General features: G+C 40.4%; 2 protein-coding genes across 6 annotated transcripts in view; both read left to right on the top strand.

The window, feature by feature from the left end:
• Positions 1-1,467: 1,467 nt before the first annotated feature.
• Positions 1,468-10,426, top strand: LOC124013168 (zinc finger protein 2-like). 4 transcript variants are annotated; one of them, XM_046327384.1, is made up of 6 exons: positions 1,468-1,516; positions 2,735-2,817; positions 4,414-4,536; positions 4,812-4,927; positions 5,183-5,326; positions 8,696-10,426. In XM_046327384.1, the coding sequence occupies exons 3-6, from the start codon at positions 4,422-4,424 to the stop codon at positions 9,404-9,406; spliced, it is 1,086 nt and encodes a 361-aa protein (XP_046183340.1). In that variant the 5' UTR covers positions 1,468-1,516; positions 2,735-2,817; positions 4,414-4,421; the 3' UTR covers positions 9,407-10,426. The 4 variants fall into 4 exon arrangements, with proteins under 4 accessions (XP_046183340.1, XP_046183341.1, XP_046183338.1 ...); XM_046327385.1 differs by lacking the exons at positions 1,468-1,516; positions 2,735-2,817 and adding an exon at positions 2,832-3,063; XM_046327382.1 differs by lacking the exons at positions 1,468-1,516; positions 2,735-2,817 and adding an exon at positions 3,085-3,929.
• Positions 10,427-11,479: 1,053 nt separating this feature from the next.
• LOC124012097 (histone-lysine N-methyltransferase 2B-like) overlaps positions 11,480-22,517 on the top strand; it is a 67,907-nt gene continuing 56,869 nt past the window's right edge. For both annotated transcript variants that reach the window (XM_046325507.1, XM_046325505.1), the window contains exon 1: positions 11,480-11,840. In XM_046325507.1, coding sequence (XP_046181463.1) covers positions 11,538-11,840 — 303 coding nt within the window. In that variant the 5' untranslated portion in view covers positions 11,480-11,537. The remainder of the gene's footprint in view (positions 11,841-22,517) is intronic.

Raw genomic sequence — 22,517 nt, 5'->3', positions numbered from 1 at the left:
GTGCTGAAAAACATGTTTTAAATTTGTGACCTGTAAACGGTGTCTCCTGTCATGCTGAACTAGCAGCATGCCGGACAAGGACAACAAAAATGATTTTCGGCATTGTTCATGAAAGTGTGCTGAAAAAATGTTTCAAATTCGTGACCCAGAAACAGTGTATCACGTCATGCCGAACTAGAGGCATGACAGATAGGGACAACTAGCAGAATGCCAGATAGGGCCTAAAAAAAAGTTTTGCGTCCTTGTTCATGAAAAAGTGCTGAAAAATATGTTTGTAATACGCAATCAAGAAACGGTGTCTCCTGTCATGCTGAACTAGCGGCATTCCGGACAACGACAACAAAAATGATTTTAGTTTATGTTCATGAAAGTGCGCGGAAAAATATGATTCAAATTCGTGACCCAGAAACGATGTCTCCCGTCATGCCGACCTAGAGGCATGCCGGATAGGGACAACAAAACTGGTTTGCATAACGGTTAGGGCCTAAAACAAGAATTTTGTCATTTGTCTTTAAAAAGTGCTGAAAAACACGTTTCAAATTCAGTATAAGTCTGGCCTGGTGTTCTGCCCTTAACCCTGTACTGCTTCTCCCCCACCTCACAGACATTTGTAGAGAGAAGATAGACAACTTATAATATACAGCAAATAATAAAAGACCACATTATGTATTTTTGTAATATCACAAACCTGTATTCCTCACTATTTTACCTGCTCAATGTCAGATTGAGTTGACGATGCTCTCCTGGGCCAGAAACCATGAGCGCCGAGTTGACCTTCCGACGTTGCCCAGCGGCCAAGGGCATTTTCAGAAGGTCAAATAAAGCAGGGAGATCGAATGCTTTTGTCCTCTGGAGGATTTTATCCTTAAGGACCCGCATTGCTGCCTCAACAAAGTTATGTGTTGTTCCCTCGAGTCGGCAGCTTCTCCCGATAGTTGAGTGCCCAACACTCTCGACGACCCTAGACCCACTTCAATTTGCTTACTGCCCCAATAGATCCACAGACGATGCAATTGCCATCGCACTGCACACTGCCCGAACCCATCTGAACAAGAGGAATACCTACAGTGGGGCAAAAAAGTATTTAGTCAGCCACCAATTGTGCAAGTTCTCCCACTTAAAAATATGAGAGAGGTCTGTAATTTTCATCATAGGTACACTTCAACTATGACAGACAAAATGTGGGAAAAAAATCCAGAAAATCACACTGTAGAATTTTAAATTAATTTATTTGCAAATGATGGTGGAAAATAAGTATTTGGTCACCTACAAACAAGCAAGATTTCTGGCTCTCACAGACCTGTAACTTCTTCTTTAAGAGGCTCCTCTGTCCTCCACTCGTTACCTGTATCAATGACACCTGTTTGAACTTGTTATCAGTATAAAAGACACCTGTCCACAACCTCAAACAGTCACACTCCAAACTCCACTATGGCCAAGACCAAAGAGATGTCAAAGGACACCAGAAACAAAATTGTAGACCTGCACCAGGCTGGGAAGCCTGAATCTGCAATAGGTAAGCAGCTTGGTTTGAAAAAAAAAATCAACTGTTGGAGCAATTATTAGCAAATGGAAAACATACAAGACTACTGATAATCTCCCTCGATCTCCAAATCGAATCAAATCAAATCAAATTTTATTTGTCACATACACATGGTTAGCAGATGTTAATGCGAGTGTAGCGAAATGCTTGTGCTTCTAGTTCCGACAATGCAGTAATAACCCAAAAGTAATCTAGCTAACAATTCCAAAACTACTACCTTATAGACACAAGTGTAAGGGGATAAAGAATACGTACATAAAGATATATGAGTGAGTGATGGTACAGAGCGGCATAGGCAAGATACAGTAGATGGTATTGAGTGCAGAATATACATCTGAGATGAGTATGTAAACAAAGTGGCATAGTTAAAGTGGGTAGTGATACATGTATTACATAAAGATGCAATAGATGATATAGAGTACAGTATATACATATACATATACATATACATATACATATACATATGAGATGAATAATGTAGGGTATGTAAACATTATATTAGGTAGCATTGTTTAAAGTGGCTAGTGATATATTTTAATCATTTCCCATCAATTCCCATTATTAAAGTGGCTGGAGTTGAGTCAGTGTGTTGGCAGCAGCCACTCAATGTTAGTGGTGGGGGGGGGGAGACATGTCCCTCTTCACATTCTGAAATTGCATTTGTGTCTCCCTATTTTTATCATTGGAATGTGATGCAAAACAGGCAAATGTGTGCTTTAGGACCATGCGGACGCCTCCGAGTGGTCGAGTAGGCTATTTGGAGTGTTTATCCGACTGGATGAAAAAAAAATATATATATATATATATATATAGATATAGATGTTATGCCCCCACCCTTCTAAAACCAAAGTTGTGCCCCTTCCCTGTACATCGTGTCGCAGTAAAAGTTGGTTTCCATTTTAATCAGGAGCACCTCTAGTTTCCAAATTCACAGTATACAACCAAAGGAGCATCGCTACTCATTCTGCGGCCCTTAAAGGCCAATCAGCTAAATGGTCAACAAAATTTTTTGTTCGTGTACTCTTATAATTTATTGCACCATACTCAATATGTATGTCCAATATGAAAAATAAATAAAAATGAATGACATATCTTATAGAAATACTTGTAATTATTATTTGTTTAATAACTAGTATAAAATCGTTCGATAGTTCCTTAATTGCCCGAATTATTATTTTACAACGTATACAGGACTGCACTTTTATTCTGAAGGATTCCAAACATTCGTGACCTGGAAGTACTTCACAGCAGTGCATCGTTGGATACTTTCAAAGGTAAGCAACGGTTGTAGCTCGTTATAAGTATACATTTGTACATTTTTTTTACCTCGGCTTTTCATGTTCATACCCAAATTATTTAAACACTTTCATGAACACCTAAGACAACATTATAATACTATTTAAGCATGGTCTCGGAAAATGTCTGCTATCTTATTTTTTTTTCCCCTCTCGCGTTTGTTTTGTCTGCATTGCTTGACTAAAGTTTTAGCTACTTTGCGTGTTCTATTTGCCGAGTTTCTGGTTAGTTGTCATTGCCCTTTTCTTTACTGTTCTGTAAAACAAACAGTGAATGTTTGTTAGGTAACTGAATATCTGATTTGTTGTACCTCTTGCCCTCATAATTCCGCGATGGCAAAGCCCGCCAGCCTTCCCAGCTAGCACGCTAAATCATAATTAAGTTCCCCAATCATTTGAGCCACAGCGCATTTTTATTAAATTAGTTGTAGCTGGGTAGTTATTGAAACAAATACCTAAAGGTTCGCATTTGCTAGATATTAGTTTCCAATTAACATTAAGGGTGGGTTCGTAAATTAACTCTGGCTATAAAGTGCCATAGCACAGAATAATTGATGAATTTATGAACGGCCAGAGCGCACTCCAGATTGAATTTACGAACACACTGGACTGTGTGTGGACCTAAATTCGTCGTTCAATCACCCACGTGGGTATGTGATCCTTAACACCAATGAGGAGATGGGAGAGGCGGGACTTGCAACGCTTTAAGCGTCACAATAGAACCAGGTTCTGTTTTAGCGCCTGGCTACACAGATGCGCGTGAGCAGTGTAGGTGCAATCAACAAGGCAGGTTTTGTCGCACCTGGACTATTGTTCAGTCATGTTATCAGGTGCCACAAAAAGAGACTAAGGACAATTGCATTTGCCTCAGAACAGTTGGATGTACACAGAGCTACTTTTAATGTCAATCTCTCCTGGCTCAAAGTGGAGGAGGTTGAATGCACAGAGCTGTCTGTTTGAACTACTGGCGTACAGCTCTGACACCCATGCTACAATAGGTCTTTTCACAGTCTGCAAGTCCAGAACAGAACTATGGGAGGTGCACAGTACTACACAGATCCATGACGACATGGAATTCTATCCCACATCAAGTAACTGATGCAGTAAAATTTGATTAAAATGACCAGATAAAAATACACCTTATGGAACAGCGGGGACTGTGAAGCAACCCAAACATGGGCACAGACACATGCATTCACACACAAGAACATACACACGTACACATGGATTTTGTACTGCAGATATGTGGTAGTGGTGAAGTAGGGGCCTGTGGGCACACAGTGTGTTGTGAAATCTGTTAATGTATTGTAATGTTTTTAAAATGGTATAAACTGCCTTAATTTAGCTGGAACCCAGAAAGAGTAGCTGCAGCAGCTAATGGGGATCCATATATACAAATGATTGAATAACATGTATGTGTAAATGTATTTTGCAACGCTCGCGCACGTGACGTGGCCAGTGTGGTAAGCATGTAAGAGTAAAATAAGACCATGCTGCAGATATGAATGTATTCCCGTATATGATTCCTATATTTTGGTTACAGCTAAAAAAAAATGTTTTGCTGGGTGGATTCAGGTGTCAAAATGGAGTTCGGTAACGTTATGTTGGATATAGAGCAGGTTGTTGTGGGGGAAGAGGTGATGACCAGTACCACAGCATCCATCATCAAACCACAGACTGTCCCTGCTCTCCAACCCTGTAAGCACTCATTTTATTATTTCAGATCGTTGTTCATATGTATGAATTTCAGGTGCAGTATTGGTGCGTCAGGTAGCCTAGTGGTTAGAGCGTTGGGCCAGTAATTGGAAAGGTTGCTAGATCGAATCCCCGAGCTGACAAGGTAAAAATCTGTCATTCTGCCCCTGGACAAGGCAGTTAACCCACTGTTCCTAGGCCGTCATTGTAAATAAGAATTTGTTCTTAACTGACTTGCCTAGTTAATAAAGACTAAATAAATAAATCTCTTATTGCAGATCAGCATGACAGCGTACAGTGTTTTCAGTGCTTCATTACATTCTGTGATGCCAAGTCCAAGGAGAGACACATGAGGAAGAGCCATCGTGAGGAATACAAGCAGTCGCTCCAGCAGGTATGGAACAGAGAAAATAAATGCAAGAGTAGGGTGAAGTTGCCCCTAGATGCTGGTTTTGGGTGAGTTTAGCGTTTTCCTCAGTGATTAAGTTTAAGATTTTGGGGGTAGGGGGAGCTGATTCTACGACTGTACAATGTACCTAGGGGAAACTTCACCCCGTAGCTGCAAAGCACACAGCAAAATGCTGTAGGCCAATATGCACAGCATAACTAAGACACTGTTAATTATTTGCTTTTTTATGGTATTCTGCAGACAGATACGCTGTTCACCTGTTATGTGTGCGATCGTACCTTCTCCTCCTCTGAGGAGCTGACGCAGCACCAGGCCTCACACAGCCTGGAAGACAAGGCCTTCCGCTGCACCCACTGCCAGGGAAGCTTCCGGACTTTCTCTGAGGTGAGAGTGGTCTTTCAATGGAAGGTGTAAAGTTTTAGTCTGTAATGACTTTTAGTTTAGTGTAAGTGCCCCAGTAATCTCATTTAACCCAGAACTAAAATCTTGTGTAATTTAAGTGATTTCAATGGCGCTTTATCCAATCTGATTTTTTGAATGCAATTTCAAACCAAAATAATTTATCAATTTCTGTATTTCCTGCACTTTTGTTATCATTTACGCATTGCCACGCAGGGTTGCATGATATTGGCAAAAAATCTAGGCCTAGTTAATTGGTGAACTGTTGGAATCATGGAAATATAAGGAGTATAGTGAGCACCACCTTGAATACATAGTTTGACATGGCAACAAATGAATAAGTCGGGGAGTTATTATTGACAGGGTAGGGACTAAAGTGTTGCTTAGTTTTTCCATGGGACCCTAATTAGATGGTACATTACAGGTTCTTACCTCATGTAGTTAGCTAGCTAACATATTCATGCTTCACCAATATAATTCCTATCTGATTTAAAAGATACGGTTGGAAAAACAACATATCTTGGCATACACCAGCACTGGTACGAACTAGGTTATATTAGCTAGTTACGTTTGCTCTGACTCTAAGTACATTTCGCCAGCTAACTAGCGATTAACATTAGCGGCTAGTGATTTATTTACAACTTGCTAAGACAAACTACCAGACAGTAGTTTGCAGAAAGTAAGATACACACACACAAACCAATAGTGTAATTATAGAACGCTCGTGGAAAGCACCATTGTTCTCACCAACATATTTTTGCATCTATCTGACCATGCAGGCGTCAGAGTGAACAGCAAGAAAGTACTCATGACTCCATGGTGGAGCAACTGCTTTCTCATTGAGTGACGGGGCGGGGCTAGGTGTGTGAAGCGGCATGCAGCAGGAGGAGAGGGAGAAAGGCAACTCAAGTAGCAAATGGAGTAAACTATAATAACGGACATCATACATTCCGGAGTTGCGCATCACATTTAAAAACCAAGCATTGAAATACCATTTATAGAAGGTCAAGTAAATCTCTGTAGTGCATCTACCTTCTGTTGTCCATTGGTGTCTCTGTCTCCATGTTTGTTTCCTCAAGGTGGCCTGAGCCCAGGATTTCTGTTAGCCAGTAATAGCCAACTTTTGGCTGCTTAAAAAAAAAAGCAGATAAGTACATTTCCCGGTCAATTGTCCGAAAAAGTAAATGAATCCATTGCTAAATGATGCATTTTAGCCTATTCATTGATTGAAATACCAGTTGACGTAGTGTGAGAGCTCAAACAACTTTGTTGCTGTTGGATTGAAACGTGCTTTAATATGCCCAATCACTGTGCAACAATTCTAAAGGTAAAAAAAGCCAACAACAAAAACAATGGCCACGATTAAACATTTATTTATTTTGTTTCTCAAATGGTAATTGAAGCATGCTTCTCATTCACCATTCAAGTGCATAGACACCTTGTTAGGCTTCAGTGCACCACACACCACTTTGCAATGGGCCGGAGGCAGTATGCATTTGAAAAAGATATACTTAATTGTGTGAAACCTAAACATTTTACGACATATTATGAGGCATGTCTTACCTTGCTTCAATGCAGCCAAGCCAAAATCCAATAAAACGTGCAGACAATTATTTTATAGTCCTCCATATGCCATTGTAGCCTTTTTCTCTCATGTTCTACTAGTTTTCAAATAAACTTAATTTCATTGTTCAGTATCCAAAGTCACAATCCTATTCATATTAGCTATTCATGCTAGTTGTTGCCTATTTAGATCTTCTCTCTTTCTAAATTTCGAAAAGATATTTTCATCTCTGTCGCATGATGGGCTAAGCCCATCTGTAAATAGCCTGTCCAATTACCTCATCCCCATACTGTATTTATTTATCTTGCTCCTTTGCACCCCAGTATCTCTAAGGCACATTCATCTTCTGCACATATATCACTCCAGTGTTTAATTGGTATATTGTAAATACTTGTAATATAGCCATGGCCTACTATTCCTAGTTTTCATAGTCATAATTATTGTCTAGAAGTATAACTCAATCATTGTTTAGAGTAGGCCTAGACTATAGGCCAGTGGTTCTCAGCTGGTTTTGCCTCGGGACCCAAATTGAACCAGGTAGTCTGCCACGACCGAATATTTGCTTTGCGAAAAAGAATCGCCAAAATAGAATCTGGAAAACTATTTTTAATGCTGTATTGATAGTAAATGTAGCGATTTCTATGACAGGAGAACAACATTCCCACCATTTTTAAGAAAACAATTTTGACAATATTATTGATGAAGAATGTTAATGAACTCACTGGCTTGAGACCATAAAATATTGCTGCTAATAACTCTATACTGAAAATACTGTGATTGTGACCCTTTATATGACTGGAGACATGAGCAGAATCTTCTTTAATATGACACAAATTACAGGGTAACCTTCTCTGCTGACCCTAACAAACAGATCAATAAAAACAACATTGTCCGAGTCATATATTAGGCCTATGAAAAGGAGAGACACAAATACAATTTGACATCCATCTAACCTGAAGGAGAAATTATTGTATTAAACAAGAAGTGGCACTAACCCAATGATAAAGACAGTAAATATGGACACTTACTGAGGACATGGCCAATATTCTTTGCTGGTGCCAATAAGATAGGCTACTCTTTGCTTAATTAAGTTTAACATTTTCATAACTAAAAGACAGATTGGAGACTTTTCATTGTCTTCTCTTTACAGCAATAGCCATTTGTTTTCCAAACAGTTTTTCTGCAATTGTATTTTTAAATATTATGGTCTGCCTGGCTGGGTCTCTATGCTTTTCACTGACAGTCTCAACTTGTCAATCACCCAAATTGCGGGCCCTTCCGACTGTAGGCTATGTCATTTTAAACAATCAACAGCTTTTGATTTTTAAATAAGTTAATGATCCTCTATGGCAAAATCATGCTTTCTGGTGTAGTAGCCTATTTTGAATCATTGAATGTATTTCTGTATAGACAGTATGCTAATTAGGATGTATCATTTTGGAAATTCAATTAACTTTCGGTAAAGCTCAGCTTCCCCGAGCCTTATGGACGAGCCCTCTATGTATTCTAATATCTTCAGATTGCTCATGGGAGTTCGGTAAGAATAAGGCACCCTGTTGCATGTTCTGTTAAGATGAATTGCCATAAACTGAATGTGTTTTCTGTCATTCTAAGAATCGTAGGTGGAAGCCCTAATCATATTACCCAACCAATGCATATGGGTCCGGTACATTTTTTTAAATGTCGGGTAAATTAAAATGCTGCCAGGCGAATGTCTGGCGCTACATTTTCATAACGGAAACCCTGCCTGAACCTCTTTGTAATTTTTTGTCACTTGATGTCTCTCACAGTTGACAGTCCACCGGCGACAGCTGTGCAAGGAGCGTCGGTGTGCCTGCAAGAACTGTGGCATGGTATTGCGGGGCCCAAACCAGTTACACACCCACTGCCTCACCCAGCACCCCCAGCTGATGGAAGAGGAGGATGATGACACCAAGACTCATCGTTGTGGCAAGTGCGGCCGCAAGTTTGAGATGGAGGTGGAGCTTGTGCTGCACCAGGAGAACTTTGTGGGTCATTGGCATTGCGACGCAAAAGTCCCAGCCAAAACACGCGGAAGCCCTCCCAAGAAAGTGTCTGTGGCCGAGCCAAAGTCTGCTGAGCGAGAGGCAGCTAATGGAGAGAAGAGTGGGAAAGCTGACGATGGAGGAGAGGAGCTTGTGGCAAAAGGAGGGAAACGACCAGGTCTAACCCATAAGGAGGAGCTCCAAATTCCCTGTCCTGAAGCTGAGTGTGACCTCATGTTCTCCTCTGTTGCCCTTCTCCGGGCCCACAAGAAGGAGAAGCACAGGCGGCCACCTCTCAAGACTCACCCCCGCTCTGAGTGTGAAGAGAGCTATACTCGACCGGAGCAGCTCAAAGACCACATGGCCATGGCTCACGGCTACGGCCAACACAACTGCCCCACCTGCGGCATGACCTTTGGCCGGGAGAGCAACCTAAAGGCACACCAGAAGACCCACACTGAGGGAGAAGAGGCAACAGACAAAGAAAATAGATGATCTGGGGAAAGGGGAATGTCATCATGGACAATTTATGTAATGGTTAAAGGTGCAATATGCAGAAATTGCTTACCATTTTCTGGTTGCTAAAATTCGAATAGTTTGCCTAATTTTAGTTTGTGACAAAACAAGCAATGTATAGCATAGATAATCATTCTACCATTTAAACCACTGTGAAATATATTGTCAGCTGTTTGAAACCGCTGTACAAACCCAAAAGTAAAAGCCACAAAATTAAACTTAAGGGAGTCATAGAAATAGCGCACATAGAACATATCTACTGCTTCTTAGACTTGCTTTCGATGAGTTGCTTGCTTTCTATAACTCATATTTCTATGTGGATTTGGTCGGGTTACCTAAAAAGTTACATGCTGCAGCTTTTAAGGGTTTGGAAAATATAATTTGGTTAAAACAGGCATTGATATGGGTGGGTTTTTTATGTTCAAGATGGGAGTTTGGAGTGAGTGACATACCATTATGGATAAGCACTCGGTTGGATCATTAGCTTGTTCCTGGTTGCTCCCACTGATTATTTTGAAATGCTTTTAGAACCCTCTAATGATGTGTACATGATCGTGAATTTCAACTGCCAGCCCCCTTCCAGGGTAGGAATCTATTTCCATATTACCTCAAATGTGAGCAGATTTAGTAACTTATCATTTTGATTTTAGTAGGAAATCAATGGGTTTTATGGTTTGCATTTTAGTCATTTAGCAGATACGCTTATCCAGAGCAACTTACAGGAGCAATTAGGGTTAAGTTCTTTGGTCAAGGGCACATCAACAGATTTGTCAGCTCGGGATTCGACCTTTCAGTTACTGGCCCATCGCTCTTAATCGCTGGGCAACCTACCGCCTTCAACATTCCACTCATCATTTAGTTTACGTTCCTGTCAAGGCATCTTCTGATCATGTAAATGTGTATATATATTGGTCCGGAGAATATATGGTTCTGTGAAGGATGTCGTTGTTGTGATATGATCTTGTACTTTTTTTCATCCATAATTAAAGAGTAAGGAGTGATTTTTAAATTGCAGTCTGTAATTTATGTGAATTTGAGGTTATGGGAAACTAGTGTGTGAACCTGAAATTAATGGAAAAGATGAGTACTGAGTAAGATTGTATGGTGCTTATCTTTTCCATTTATTGCAGCTGTGGCAGAAGGAGCTAGTGAGGATGGAGAATGAGGAGGAAATCAAAAGGCAAAAAAAGGAAAAGATCAAGGGTGAATGAAGGTTAAAACATTTACATTTAAGTCATTTAGCAGACGCTCAAAAGAAGCCTAAAATAAGGCAACCGCTTGTAGTTGAGAATGGGAAAGAGGAGAATAACACCTGGAACCAGCTAAGGAGTGAGCTAGAGATTAACCTGGCTAAGAGGAGTGGGGGAGAAAAGGAGATGGGCTAAGGAGGGATGGGTCCAGGTCAAAACCATTCTGGAGAAGAGCAGCGGAGAAACAGGAAAGAGGGATGGTGCTGTGGAGGAGGAAAAGAGTAGATAGGTTTACGAGGGATTGGTCGAGAAGCAGTAGAGAAACAGGATATATAAGGGTGGTGCTGTTGAAGGAGATGGATGCTCTGAGAGTCACCATATAAAAATACTGGCAGGTGTTGAGCCAAATGGAAATGAGTATCATGGAGAAGGAATGCAGAGAGAGATGGAATGACATCAATTTTGAGGGATATTTTATATTGCTGTGATCACCACTTAAGATCCTCATTACAAATAAGAATCTGTGTGGTTACCTGCACAACAATATATACATATTATGGTAAAAAGGAGAGGAGCAAGTGGGCAGAAGGAAGAAAAAGGGTAAAAGTTGCAAACATTTACTGCAAGTGGACTGTATACTTGAATAATAATGTATTATACTATACATGTATGTTTATGTTATTTTATTTCCTTTTAATACTTTTTTTACTTAATGGAAATATAAAACACGAATAAAACAATGTATATGCACTCCACATTCATAAACACTCAAAAAGAATGCGGAGAATTCTGAAACGCAACAAACTCGTTTTCCCATGATGCAACGGTATTTCCTTCCTATCTCGCGCCTTTCCATCTTGTTTCACCAGAAGCGCTACAGACACAGCGCACCACCACCGTTGTTGTTATAGTAGTGAATAATGGCGGCAGCGGGAGGGGGATTATCATCTCCCGCTAATGGCGCTTGTTCCAGCACGCCGGCCGTAGCCCGGGCCCGTTTCCCGGGCCGGCCATGGACATCTCGTATTCGGCTACGATCGGAGAAACGTCCGCAGCGGGGAAGGTTGGGCTCGGAAAGTGGAGGGATAGTCACTGGAGGCCGGAGGCCCATCAACATTGGACTAACGTTGAGCGAGGACCCGTCACTGCTGCGTTTACTCGGGATTGCTGATAAACATAGGCGCCAGAGAGACGCGGGTTTCTACTCAAGCGGGAGTGGAGAGGTGAGTTTCCAAGCCGTGCAACAGACCCAATTAACACGTGTATGTTCCACAGCCTTCGCCGTGTAATATAGATTATATTGAGAATCAAGTGTCTGACAACGTTCGTTACCTGGCTACAGTAGACATCCAGCTATACAATTGTTCAAACTTGAATTCTTGCTGAACCAGAATCTGGGTTTACAGGTGACGTTCTAGCCGTATTCAACGCCTCTTTATGAATCCAGATTGTGGTTCAGATGTTTGCTAGTTACTGTACCAATCCACTGTACTCGGAGAAAAGTACACGTTAGTAGCTAACAGTGAAAACATCTCCTGACAGCCTCCTAGACTGACATTAACGTTACCAGGATCTTTGACAATCGATGATTTTAGGCGGTGAAATTGGCGGTAGCCAACATTACTATGTCTGGATACAAGTTTTTCTGCCAATTTAACTAACTACTAAAACAATGTAGTTAGCAAGTGATGCTATCTAGTTAGCAACTTTTGCAACAGTCACATTTTCATACATCCACCATCACTCTACGTAGTATCAACACATAACATCTTTGGTATCGACGTTCAGTCAGATTATGCCATAGTATCTGTCATTTGGTCCACTCCCGACAGCCCCCATCGTTCGTAAAATATGTCTGGCCTGTGGAACAGAAACGATTTTGAGACATTCCACAGCATGCTTTAAGTGGGCTACACCAAAAGCTTGGCCCGTGTGTCATTTAAACTAAGAGCAGTTTGTTCTAGCTTATATTTAACTGACTTCTCACACCATAGCCTACTAGTATTGACTGTTATCTTTTATGTGAGCTTGTCTTCACATTCTCAATCGAATTGGCGCTCATGCCATGCTCACAACAACTAGGCTAATTGCTGCGTGACATGCCTCATTCCGCAAGCAATGTAGAACTAGTCTACTGAGACCAGTGGTCACCAACCATTTCTGAGTGAAGATCACTTTGAGTCAAAATGCAACGCAAGATCTACCGATCAGAATACATGTTTTACATGACTTAAAAAACGTAAGCCTATGCAACATTAACGTATTAAAAGCATTACTCTAGCAACGAGGTTTGTGAATCAAATAGCAACAATTATGTTGTGTCGCTAATATGACTAGGATTGTGCCTTTGGATTTCTGGACAATGAAAGAGAGTTGATATGAAAATAGAATAGGAGAGAAATGCTGGTTAATTGCATGAAGAAGTCTTCATAAAATGCCTCCACGTTTCTGCTGATGTATTTTCGCAAGGCAACTTTGAAGCAAGGTAAAACAGGCCTCATTATTCAAATCAAGTCAAATGTTATTTGTCACATGTAAGGTCTACAGCAGGTGTACATTTCACCTTTCAGTGAAATGCTTACTTTACAAGCCCTTAACCAACAATGCAGTTTTAAGGAAATCTCTAAAAAAAGCAAAAGAGAGAATAACAAACTATTAAAGAGCAGCAGTAAATAACAATAGCGGGGCTATATACAGGGGGTACCGGTACAGAGTTTGTGTCAAAGTGTGGGGGCACCGGTGTTGAGGTAAATATGTACATGTAGGTGGAGTGATTAAAGTGGCTATGCATAGATAATAACAGAGTAGCAGCCGTATAGGGTTGGGGGGGGCAATGCAAATAGTCTGGGTAGCCATTTTTATTAGCTGTTCAGGACTGTTATGGCTTGGGGGTAGAAGTTGTTTAGAAGCCTCTTGGACCTAGACTTGGCGCTTCGGTACCGCTTGCCGTGCGATAGCAGAGAGAACAGTCTATTGACTAGTGGCTGGAGTCGAGGTCCTGGATGGCAGGAGTCTTGGCCCCGGTGATGTACTGGGCCTTAAGCACTACCCTCTGTAGTGTCTTGTGGTCGGAGGCCGAGCTGTTGCCATGCCAGGCAATGATGCAACCAGTCAGGGGTGCTCTCAATGGTGCAGCTGTAAAACCTTTTGAGGATCTGAGGACCCATGCTAAATATTTTTAGTCTCTTGAGGGGCAATAGGTTTTGTCGTGCTATCTTCACAACTGTCTTGGTGTGCTTGGACCATGTTAGTTTGTTGGTGAACGCCAAGGAACTTGAAGCTCTCAACCTGCTTCACTACAGCCCCTTCGATGAGAATGGGGCATACTCGGTCCTCCTTTTCCTGTAGTCCACAATCGTCTCCTTTGTCTTGATCACGTTGAGGGAGAGATTGTTGTCCTTGCACCACAAGGTCAGGTCTCTGACCACCTCCCAATAGGCTGTCTCATCGTTGTCGCTGATCAGGCCTACCACTGTTGTCATCAGCAAACTTAATGATGATGATGGAGTCATGCTTGGCCGTGCAGTCATGAGTGAAGAGGGAGTACAGGAGGGGACTGAGCACGCACCCATGAGGGGCCCCAGTGTTGAGAATCAGCATGGCGGATGTGTAGTTACCTACCCTTACCACCTTGGGGCGGCACGTCAGGAAGTCCAGGATCCAGTTGCAGAGGGAGGTGTTTAATCTCAGGGACCATAGCTTAGTGATGAGCTTTGAGGGCACTATGGTGTTGAACGCTAAGCTGTAGTCAATGAATAGCATTCTCACATAGGTGTTCCTTTTGTCCAGGTGTGAAATGACAGTGTGGAGTGCAATAAAGTCAAGTAAAACATTTAGGGTTAAAAAAATGATACTGGCTCAAGCTCACATTGCAAAGTGGTAAGTGTCGTGCGTATAGTCGGGCTATAGTATTGACAGTTATCTTTTTTTGTGAGCTTGTCATCGTATCGTCAATCAAATTGGCGCCCATGCCATGCTCACAACTAAGCTAATATCTGCTTGACATGCCCAATTCTGCAAGCAATTTAGAACTAGTCTATTGAGACCCGTGGTCACCAACCATTTCTGAGTGAAGATCACTTTGAGTCAAAATGCAAAAAAATTACATTACTTAAAAAACGTAAGCCTATGCAACTATAATGTATTAAAAACAGTACTATAGAAATTAAGTTTGTGCTGTAGGCTATAGGCCCAATTAGGGATGCACATTTTGGAAAATTTTGCTGCCGACTAACTGACCCTCATTAACCTGTCAACAAACAGTTAAATTGTTTCCAAACAGTAAAATGAAGTGTCCAACAGAAAATACTATTCGAGATCTGTATATAATGGCGAGATGCTTATGTTTCCATCCTAACAATTGGAGTCAGCCCAATGCGGGAAGGCAAGCGACAAGTTTAGACTCAAAATAAGCCCATATTAACATATTGGTCTTATTTTGGACATATTTTTGCGAAAGTGAAACCTCTCACTTTGCCACATCCACACTGAATACGGTGCATGCATACAAGGACTGGAACTTTTTCATGAAGAGCTTAATGGAAACATGCAACAATAGCGAACTTATCATCCTACAGTTCAAAAGGCTATAGCCTATTATTGAATATGCAACTCCTGTAATGAAGTGGCTAATAAAACGTCATTTGCCAAAATGCAATTAGCGGAAAACACCATTCTAAACCTAATGCGAACAGTTGTGACAGAGATAAAAATCTCCTTTTAGAACGTAGAAAGATGGTGAATCTAATAGCAACAATTATGATGTGTTGCTACTATTACTAGGATTGTGCCTGTGGATTCCTGGACAATGAAAGAGAGTTGATATGAAAATAGAATAGGAGAGAAATGTTGGTTAATTGCATGAGGAAGTCTTCATAAAATTATTGCCTCCACGTTTCTATGGATGGATTTTCGCAAGGCAACTTTGAAGCAAGGTAAAATAGGCTTCATTATTTGAATTAAAGTAAAACGTTCAGGTTTTAAACAGTTATACTACCTCAAGCTCACGTTGCAAAGTGGTGGGTGACTGATAGTCAATGGTAGGCAGGCCATAGCCAATACGGGTGGTTCCCAACCCTTTTAGGGTATTGTGCCACCAACTGACTTTTGCTCTGCCCGGATTACCCCTGAAGTACCCCTTGTGCATTTTACCTGTAGGCCTATGGTCTCACGAGTCTTCTCACATCCCCCCCTGTGGATAGGCCAAGTACCCCTAGGGGTCCTAGTACCCATGGTTTGGAACAACTGGCCTATACACCTGAATAGCGAATGGGAGGCAAACCGGTAGTAGATCAGTTGTTATATTACTTGTGAGGAACAGCTGAGTGAGCATACATTTGAATATTTTACTGGGCTGATGGTTCGTCTTAGCGGAGGGAGAGAGCAGGAGGAGACTAAGGTTCACCTTTAAATGTCCCGCTACTCTCCCTTTCCTCCACTGACCGAAAAGGGACACTGTCTTCCAGCTGATGGCACACTTGAGTCGCACCGCATTATTTCTTCCTCATACAGAAATTAATGTTGCTACTCCTATGAACAGAGAAAGTTAAATATTTCTACATATAAAAAAAAGACCTAACACGCTAATAATGATGCAAGCCTATCGATACACTTTCCTACTCATTCATTACAGCTGCAGTATTGGTTGCAGTGGAAGTAGGAAGAATGCACATTTTAATAGCATATAAAAGGGTTGACAGTGCTAAGTAAGAACTTAAACTCATAAAAACAGCAGCTCGTTTCTGTGTTCATTGACAGTCTCTCCGTTCATGGTTTTAAAAGTTTTGAAATCTCACAGTATCAACTTTGTGCTAGCTTTCTTTTACGGCTGCTATGTTACTGCAGACATGGTAGTCTAAGCCATCCGATTGGCCAGCGTTAGGCCTATTGTGCACTTGATTTGTTCTCTAGGCCTGCCGGGAAGGCCAAATTTGTTACTTCAGACACGTGAAATGGTTCAAAATGGGAACACTGAGCCTTTCCGGTGTGCAGTACAGCAGTGGCATGGTTTCTCTGACAGGGATGTATTCATTCTGATTCATTTATATTTTAGTCATTTAGCAGACTCTCTTATCCAGAGCGACTTAAAGGAGCAATTAGGGTTAAGTCAACATATTTCACTTAGCCAGCTCTGAAATTCAAACCAGCAACCTTTTGGTTATTGGTCCAATGCTCTTAACCGCTAGGCTACCTGCCACCCCTGAATTAGAGGTTGACTGATTTGTGATTTTTCACCGATTATCGGAGGACCAAAAAAAGCCGATACAGATTAATCGGACAATTTTTATGTATATATTTGTAATAATTACAATTACAACAATACTGAATGAACAATGAGAACTTTTATTTTAACTTAAAATATAATACATCAATAAAATCAATTTAGTCTCAAATAAATAATGAAACATGTTCAATTTGGTTTAAATAATGCAAAAACAAAGTGTTGGAGAAGAAAGTAAAAGTGCAATATGTAAAAAGCTCATGTTTAAGTTCCTTGCTCAGAACCTGAGAACATATGAAAGCTGGTGGTTCCTTTTAACATGAGTCTTCAATGGGGTGTAGTTCTTATAGGACTATCTCTCTATACCATTTGTATTTCATAGACCTTTGACTATTGGATGTTCTTATTATTATTATTATTATAGGTAATTTAGTATTGCTAGCCTAATCTCGGGAGTTGATAGGCTTGAAGTCATGAACATGGCTGTGCTTCAAGCATTGCGAAGAGCAGGAAAGTCCTGTTTGAATCAATGCTTACGAGCCTGCTGCTGCCTACCACCCCTCAGTCAGACTGCCCTATCAAATCATAGACTTAGTTATAATAAAATAAACACAGAAATACGAGCCATATGTCATTAATATGTTCAAATCTGTAAACTATCATTTCGAAAACAAAACGTTTATTTTTTCAGTGAAATACGGAACCGTTCCGTATTTTATCTAACGGATGGCATCCATAAGTCTAAATATTGCTTTTACATTGCACAACCTTAAATGTTATGTCATAATTACGTAGAATTCTGGCAAATTAATTTGCAACGAGCCAGGCGGCCCAAACTGTTGCATATACCCTGACTCTGCGTGCAATGAGCGCAAGAGAAGTGACACAATTTCCCTAGTTTAATATTGCCTGGTAACATGAATTTATTTGAACTAAATATGCAGGTTTAAAAATATATACTTCTGTGTATTGATTTTAAGAAAGGCATTGCTGTTTATGGTTAGGTACGTTCGTGCAACGACTGTGCTTTTCTTCCAAATGCTCTTTTGTCAAATCATCCCCCGTTTGGCGAAGGTTGCTGTTTTTGTTAGAAAGAAAGTTTTCACAAAGTTCGCAAAGATCCAGGCGCCCCAAACTGCTGCATATACCCTGACTCTGTTGCACAGAAAGCAAGAGAAGGTACACAATTTCCCCAGTTAAAAGAAATTCATGTTAGCAGGCAATATGAACTAAATATGCAGGTTTAAAAAATATATACTTGTGCATTGATTTTAAGAAAGGCGTTGATGTTTATAGTTAGGTTCACATTACCTCAACGATAGTGCTTTTTTCGCGAACGAGCTTGTTAAATCACCCGGCACCGCATCAATTATATGCAACACAGGACAAGCTGGATTAACTAGTAATATCATCAACCATGTGTAGTTAACTGGTGATAATGTTAAGATTGATTGTTTTTTATAAGATACGTTTAATGCTAGCTAGCACCTTACCTTGGCTTCTTGCTGCTCTTGTATATAAGGTAGTCAGCCTGTCACGCAGTCTTCTTGTGGATTGCAATGTAATCGTCCATGATCGGTGTCCCAAAATGCCGATTACCGATTGTTATGAAAACTTGAAATCGTCCATTCCGATTAATCGGTCGACCTCTACACTGAATGAGATTTACCATTAGCAGAATGTGAAGATAGATGTGTGTGTAAAATATGTATGTGTGCCAAAACGCACCTGTGCACTCTCAGTGAAGTTTATATACTAGTTGATAAATGTTTGCCTACATTAATTGATTTGTGTTAGATATGTTGCAACTTCTTCTTTAAAATGGCCTGCCTGGATTAATTTATATTTGTTAAATTGTAACTATAGCAATTCACATGTTCGATTGATTGCTGAATGCTGACTATATTTATGTTCAGGAAACGTTATGTAGGCTATTCACTGATTCAGAGGTATAGTTAGAGGAAACTCACCTTTCATTTATTAATGTACAGTACCAGTCAAAAGTTTGGACACACCTACTCATTCAAGTTTTTTAAATATATTTTTTTATGACTATTTTCTACATTGCAGAATAATATGGAATCATGTAGTAACCAAAAAGAAAGAAATCAAAATATTTTATATTTGAAAATTCAAAGTAGCCACCCACTTTGCATTGACAGCTTTGCACACTCTTGGCATTCTCTCAACCAGCTTCACCAGGAATGCTTATCCAAAAGTCTTGAAGGAGTTCCCACTTTTGCTGAGCACTTGTTGGCTGCTTTCCCTTCACTATGCGATCCAACTCATCCCAAACCATCTCAATTGGGTTGAGGTCGGATGACCGTGGAGGCCAGGTCATCTGATGCAGCGCTCCATCACTCTCCTCCTTGGTCAAATAGCCCTTAAAAAGCCTGGAGGTGTGTTGGGTCATTGTCTGGTAAAAAAAAATGATAGTCCTACTAAGCGTAAACCAGGTGGGATGGTGTATTGCTGCAGAATGCTGCGGAAGCCATGCTGGTTAAGTGTGCCTTGGATTCTAAATAAATCACTGACAGTGTCACCAGCAAAGCACCCCCACACCATCACACCTCCCCCTCCATGCTTCATGGTGGGAACCACACATGCAGAGATCATCCGTTCACCTTCTCTGCGTCTCACGAAGACACGGGGGTTAAAACCAAAAATCTCAATTTTGGACTCATCGGACCATAGGACAGATTTCCACAAGTCTAATCTCCATTGTTCTTGTTTCTTTGCCCAAGCAAGTCTCTTCTTATTATTGGTGTCCTTTAGTAGTGGTTTCTTTGCAGCAATTTGACAATGAGGGCCTGATTCACGCAGTTGATATTGAGACGTGTCTGTTACTTGAACTCTGAAGCATTTATTTGGGCTGCGATCTGAGGTGCAGTGAATGCTAATTAATTTATCCTATGCAGTAGAGGTAACTCTGGGTCTTAACTTTCCTGTGGCGGTCTTCATGAGAGCCGGTTTCATTATAGTGCTTCATGGTTTTTGCAACTGCACTTGAAGAAACTTTCAAAGTTGTTGAAATTTTACGGATTGATTGACCTTCATGTCGTAAAGTAATGATAGACTATTGTTTCTCTTTGCTTATTTGAGCTGCTGTTGCCATAATATGGACTTGGTCTTTTACCAAATAGGTTTATCTATTGTATACCACCCCTATCTTGTCACAACACAACTGGTTGATTCAAATGCATTAAGAAGGAAAGAAATTCCACAAATTAACTTTGAACAAGACACATCTGTTAATTGAAATGCATTCCAGGTGTCTACCTCATGAAGATGGTTGAGAGAATTCCAAGTGTTTGCGAAGCTGTCATCAAGGCATAGGGTGGCTACTTGGAAGAATCTCAAATATAAAATATATTTCTATTTTTTTTAAGCGTTTTTGGTTACTACATGTTTCCATGTGTTATTTCATAGTTTTGATGTCTTCACTATTATTCTACAATGTGGAAAATAGTAAAATAAGAATAACCTTTGGTACTGTATCTTAGGGAAGTGCAAACCTACTAATGTGTTGAGTTTGAATATTAAACTAAATTGTCTGAAGGAGAACCTTGAATCAGTAGGATTTTGCATGAATACAAATTTTAATGTGAGTAAATTTTCAGTAATGAACTAGATGAGTAACTTCCAACCTAATTGATGGGTATTTTAATTTATTGTACAAAAACTAAAGTGTGCAAATGGATAACATCATTGCAGCACAATAGCCTATAGGAGGAGCCAAAATACGACAGAGGATTTCATCACATTTTAAAGTCAGCTATTGGAACTTTTAACTCAATCAACATCAATATGTTATTTTATATTCACTCACAAATCTGTCATCACTATTTGTGTATATCAACACAATTGTTATTATGGCAAAGTTGAAGGAAATGAACAAAGTACGTTCAAGAAGATGAAACTAGCAAATTGATTGGAGAAGTGGAAATATCAGCAAGATGTATCCTATATTCATGTGCTCTTTTGGTCTGCAATTTTGTGGTCATCCAGTGTAGTTTGTTGATGATAGGTTTGTAACCAGGGTTGCAAAGGGTCGGAAGTCTTCCCGTAAATTTCCAGAATTGTTCTGGAAATTTTCCATGTGAGGTTAAGCCCAGGAAGATAATTTTGCTTAAATTCATCCAAAATGTTTTTTAGTGGGATACACATAAGGCAATTCTAGGTCCTGTGGCATATTTTGGTTAAACTATCCCCAATTCTATGGAATTGCAACCCTCTGCATGCACAGTACACTCTGCCATTACATGTAAAGCTGATTGTCAAGATCTTGCACACTAATGAGATGCTATTGAGCCCACACTACTGAGCCCAGGACTACATGCTTTCTCGTATGTTCCGATTACAATACTGGGTGGGGTGAATATATTTTATAGGACATACATGCTTTTTTGTTAACTAGTAAATAATATCCTACAGCAAAGTGTGTTTAAACCATTTCTAACATAACACTTTCTGCTTGTTGTTTTTGCTACCATGTGGGTTTCTATACATATTTCATTTTAAAACATTTATCTTACAAATAGAGTTTAACTGCTTAGCAATTTATTTATGTGTGTATATATGTATATATTTATTATTATTTTACAGGAAAATGCTACGGGCACAATCTGATGTTTGGAGGCATTTCACTGTAGCTAATGTAGAAGGAAAAGCTGTACATTTGCAAGTACTGTGCCAAAATCATATGTGAAGAATGCAACAAAGATGCAGAATTATCTGGCCAAGTGCATAAAGTTCCCTCAGCGCTCACAACAAGCAACCTATCACAAAAGTCCCTCTACTTCTATTTGAGGTGAAAATTATGAATCAGGCACCTTATCGATGGCAACAGCTCATGGTCCTCCTGGAATCAAAGTTTTTTTGACTCAATGGAGGAACGTAGTCAGCGATGCTGATGAATGTCTTGCTCGAGCTGTGAATGCAACTGGTTCACCTCGGATGCTCATAGGCAATGTGTATTGGAAGAGATTTCTGAATGTTCTTCTCCCAGCATACACCCCTCCAACCAGACATGCTTTATCTACTCATTTACTGGATGCACAGTTCAACAGAGTTCAAATGAAGGTCAAGCAAATCATAGAGAAAGCAGACGGTATTGCAATCATCTCTGATGGGTGGTCGATTGTTTGTGGGCAAGGAATAATTAACTAAATCTCCACCCCTCAACCAGTATTCTACAAGAGCACAGACACAAGGGACAAGACACACCGGTCTCTTCATTGCAGATGAGCTGAAGGCAGTCATCTGTGGCTCAAGGCCATTGAAGGTATTTGCACTGGTGACAGACAATGCTGCAAACATGAAGGCGGCTTGGTCTAAAGTGGAGGAGTCCTGCCCTCACATCACACCCATTGGCTGTGTTGCTCATGCATTGAATCTGCTCCTCAAGGACATCATGGAACTGAAAACAATGTATACACTCTACAAGAGAGCCAATTAAATGGTTAGGTATGTGAATGGTCATCAAGTTATAGCAGCAGTCTACCTCACCAAGCAAAGTGAGAAGAATGAGAGCACCACATTGAAGCTGCCCAGCAACACCCATGTCATCATGTTTGACAGTCTCTTGGAGGGGAAGGAGTTTCCAAGAAATGGCCAAAACAGTCTGCTGATATGGACAGCCCCACCAAGAGGATCCTCCTGGATGATGTATTTTGGGAGA

The sequence above is a fragment of the Oncorhynchus gorbuscha genome, linkage group LG24, assembly GCF_021184085.1.
Source record: "Oncorhynchus gorbuscha isolate QuinsamMale2020 ecotype Even-year linkage group LG24, OgorEven_v1.0, whole genome shotgun sequence".
Classification (NCBI taxonomy): Eukaryota; Metazoa; Chordata; class Actinopteri; order Salmoniformes; family Salmonidae; genus Oncorhynchus; species Oncorhynchus gorbuscha.
This window is presented reverse-complemented; position numbering and strand designations above follow the sequence as displayed.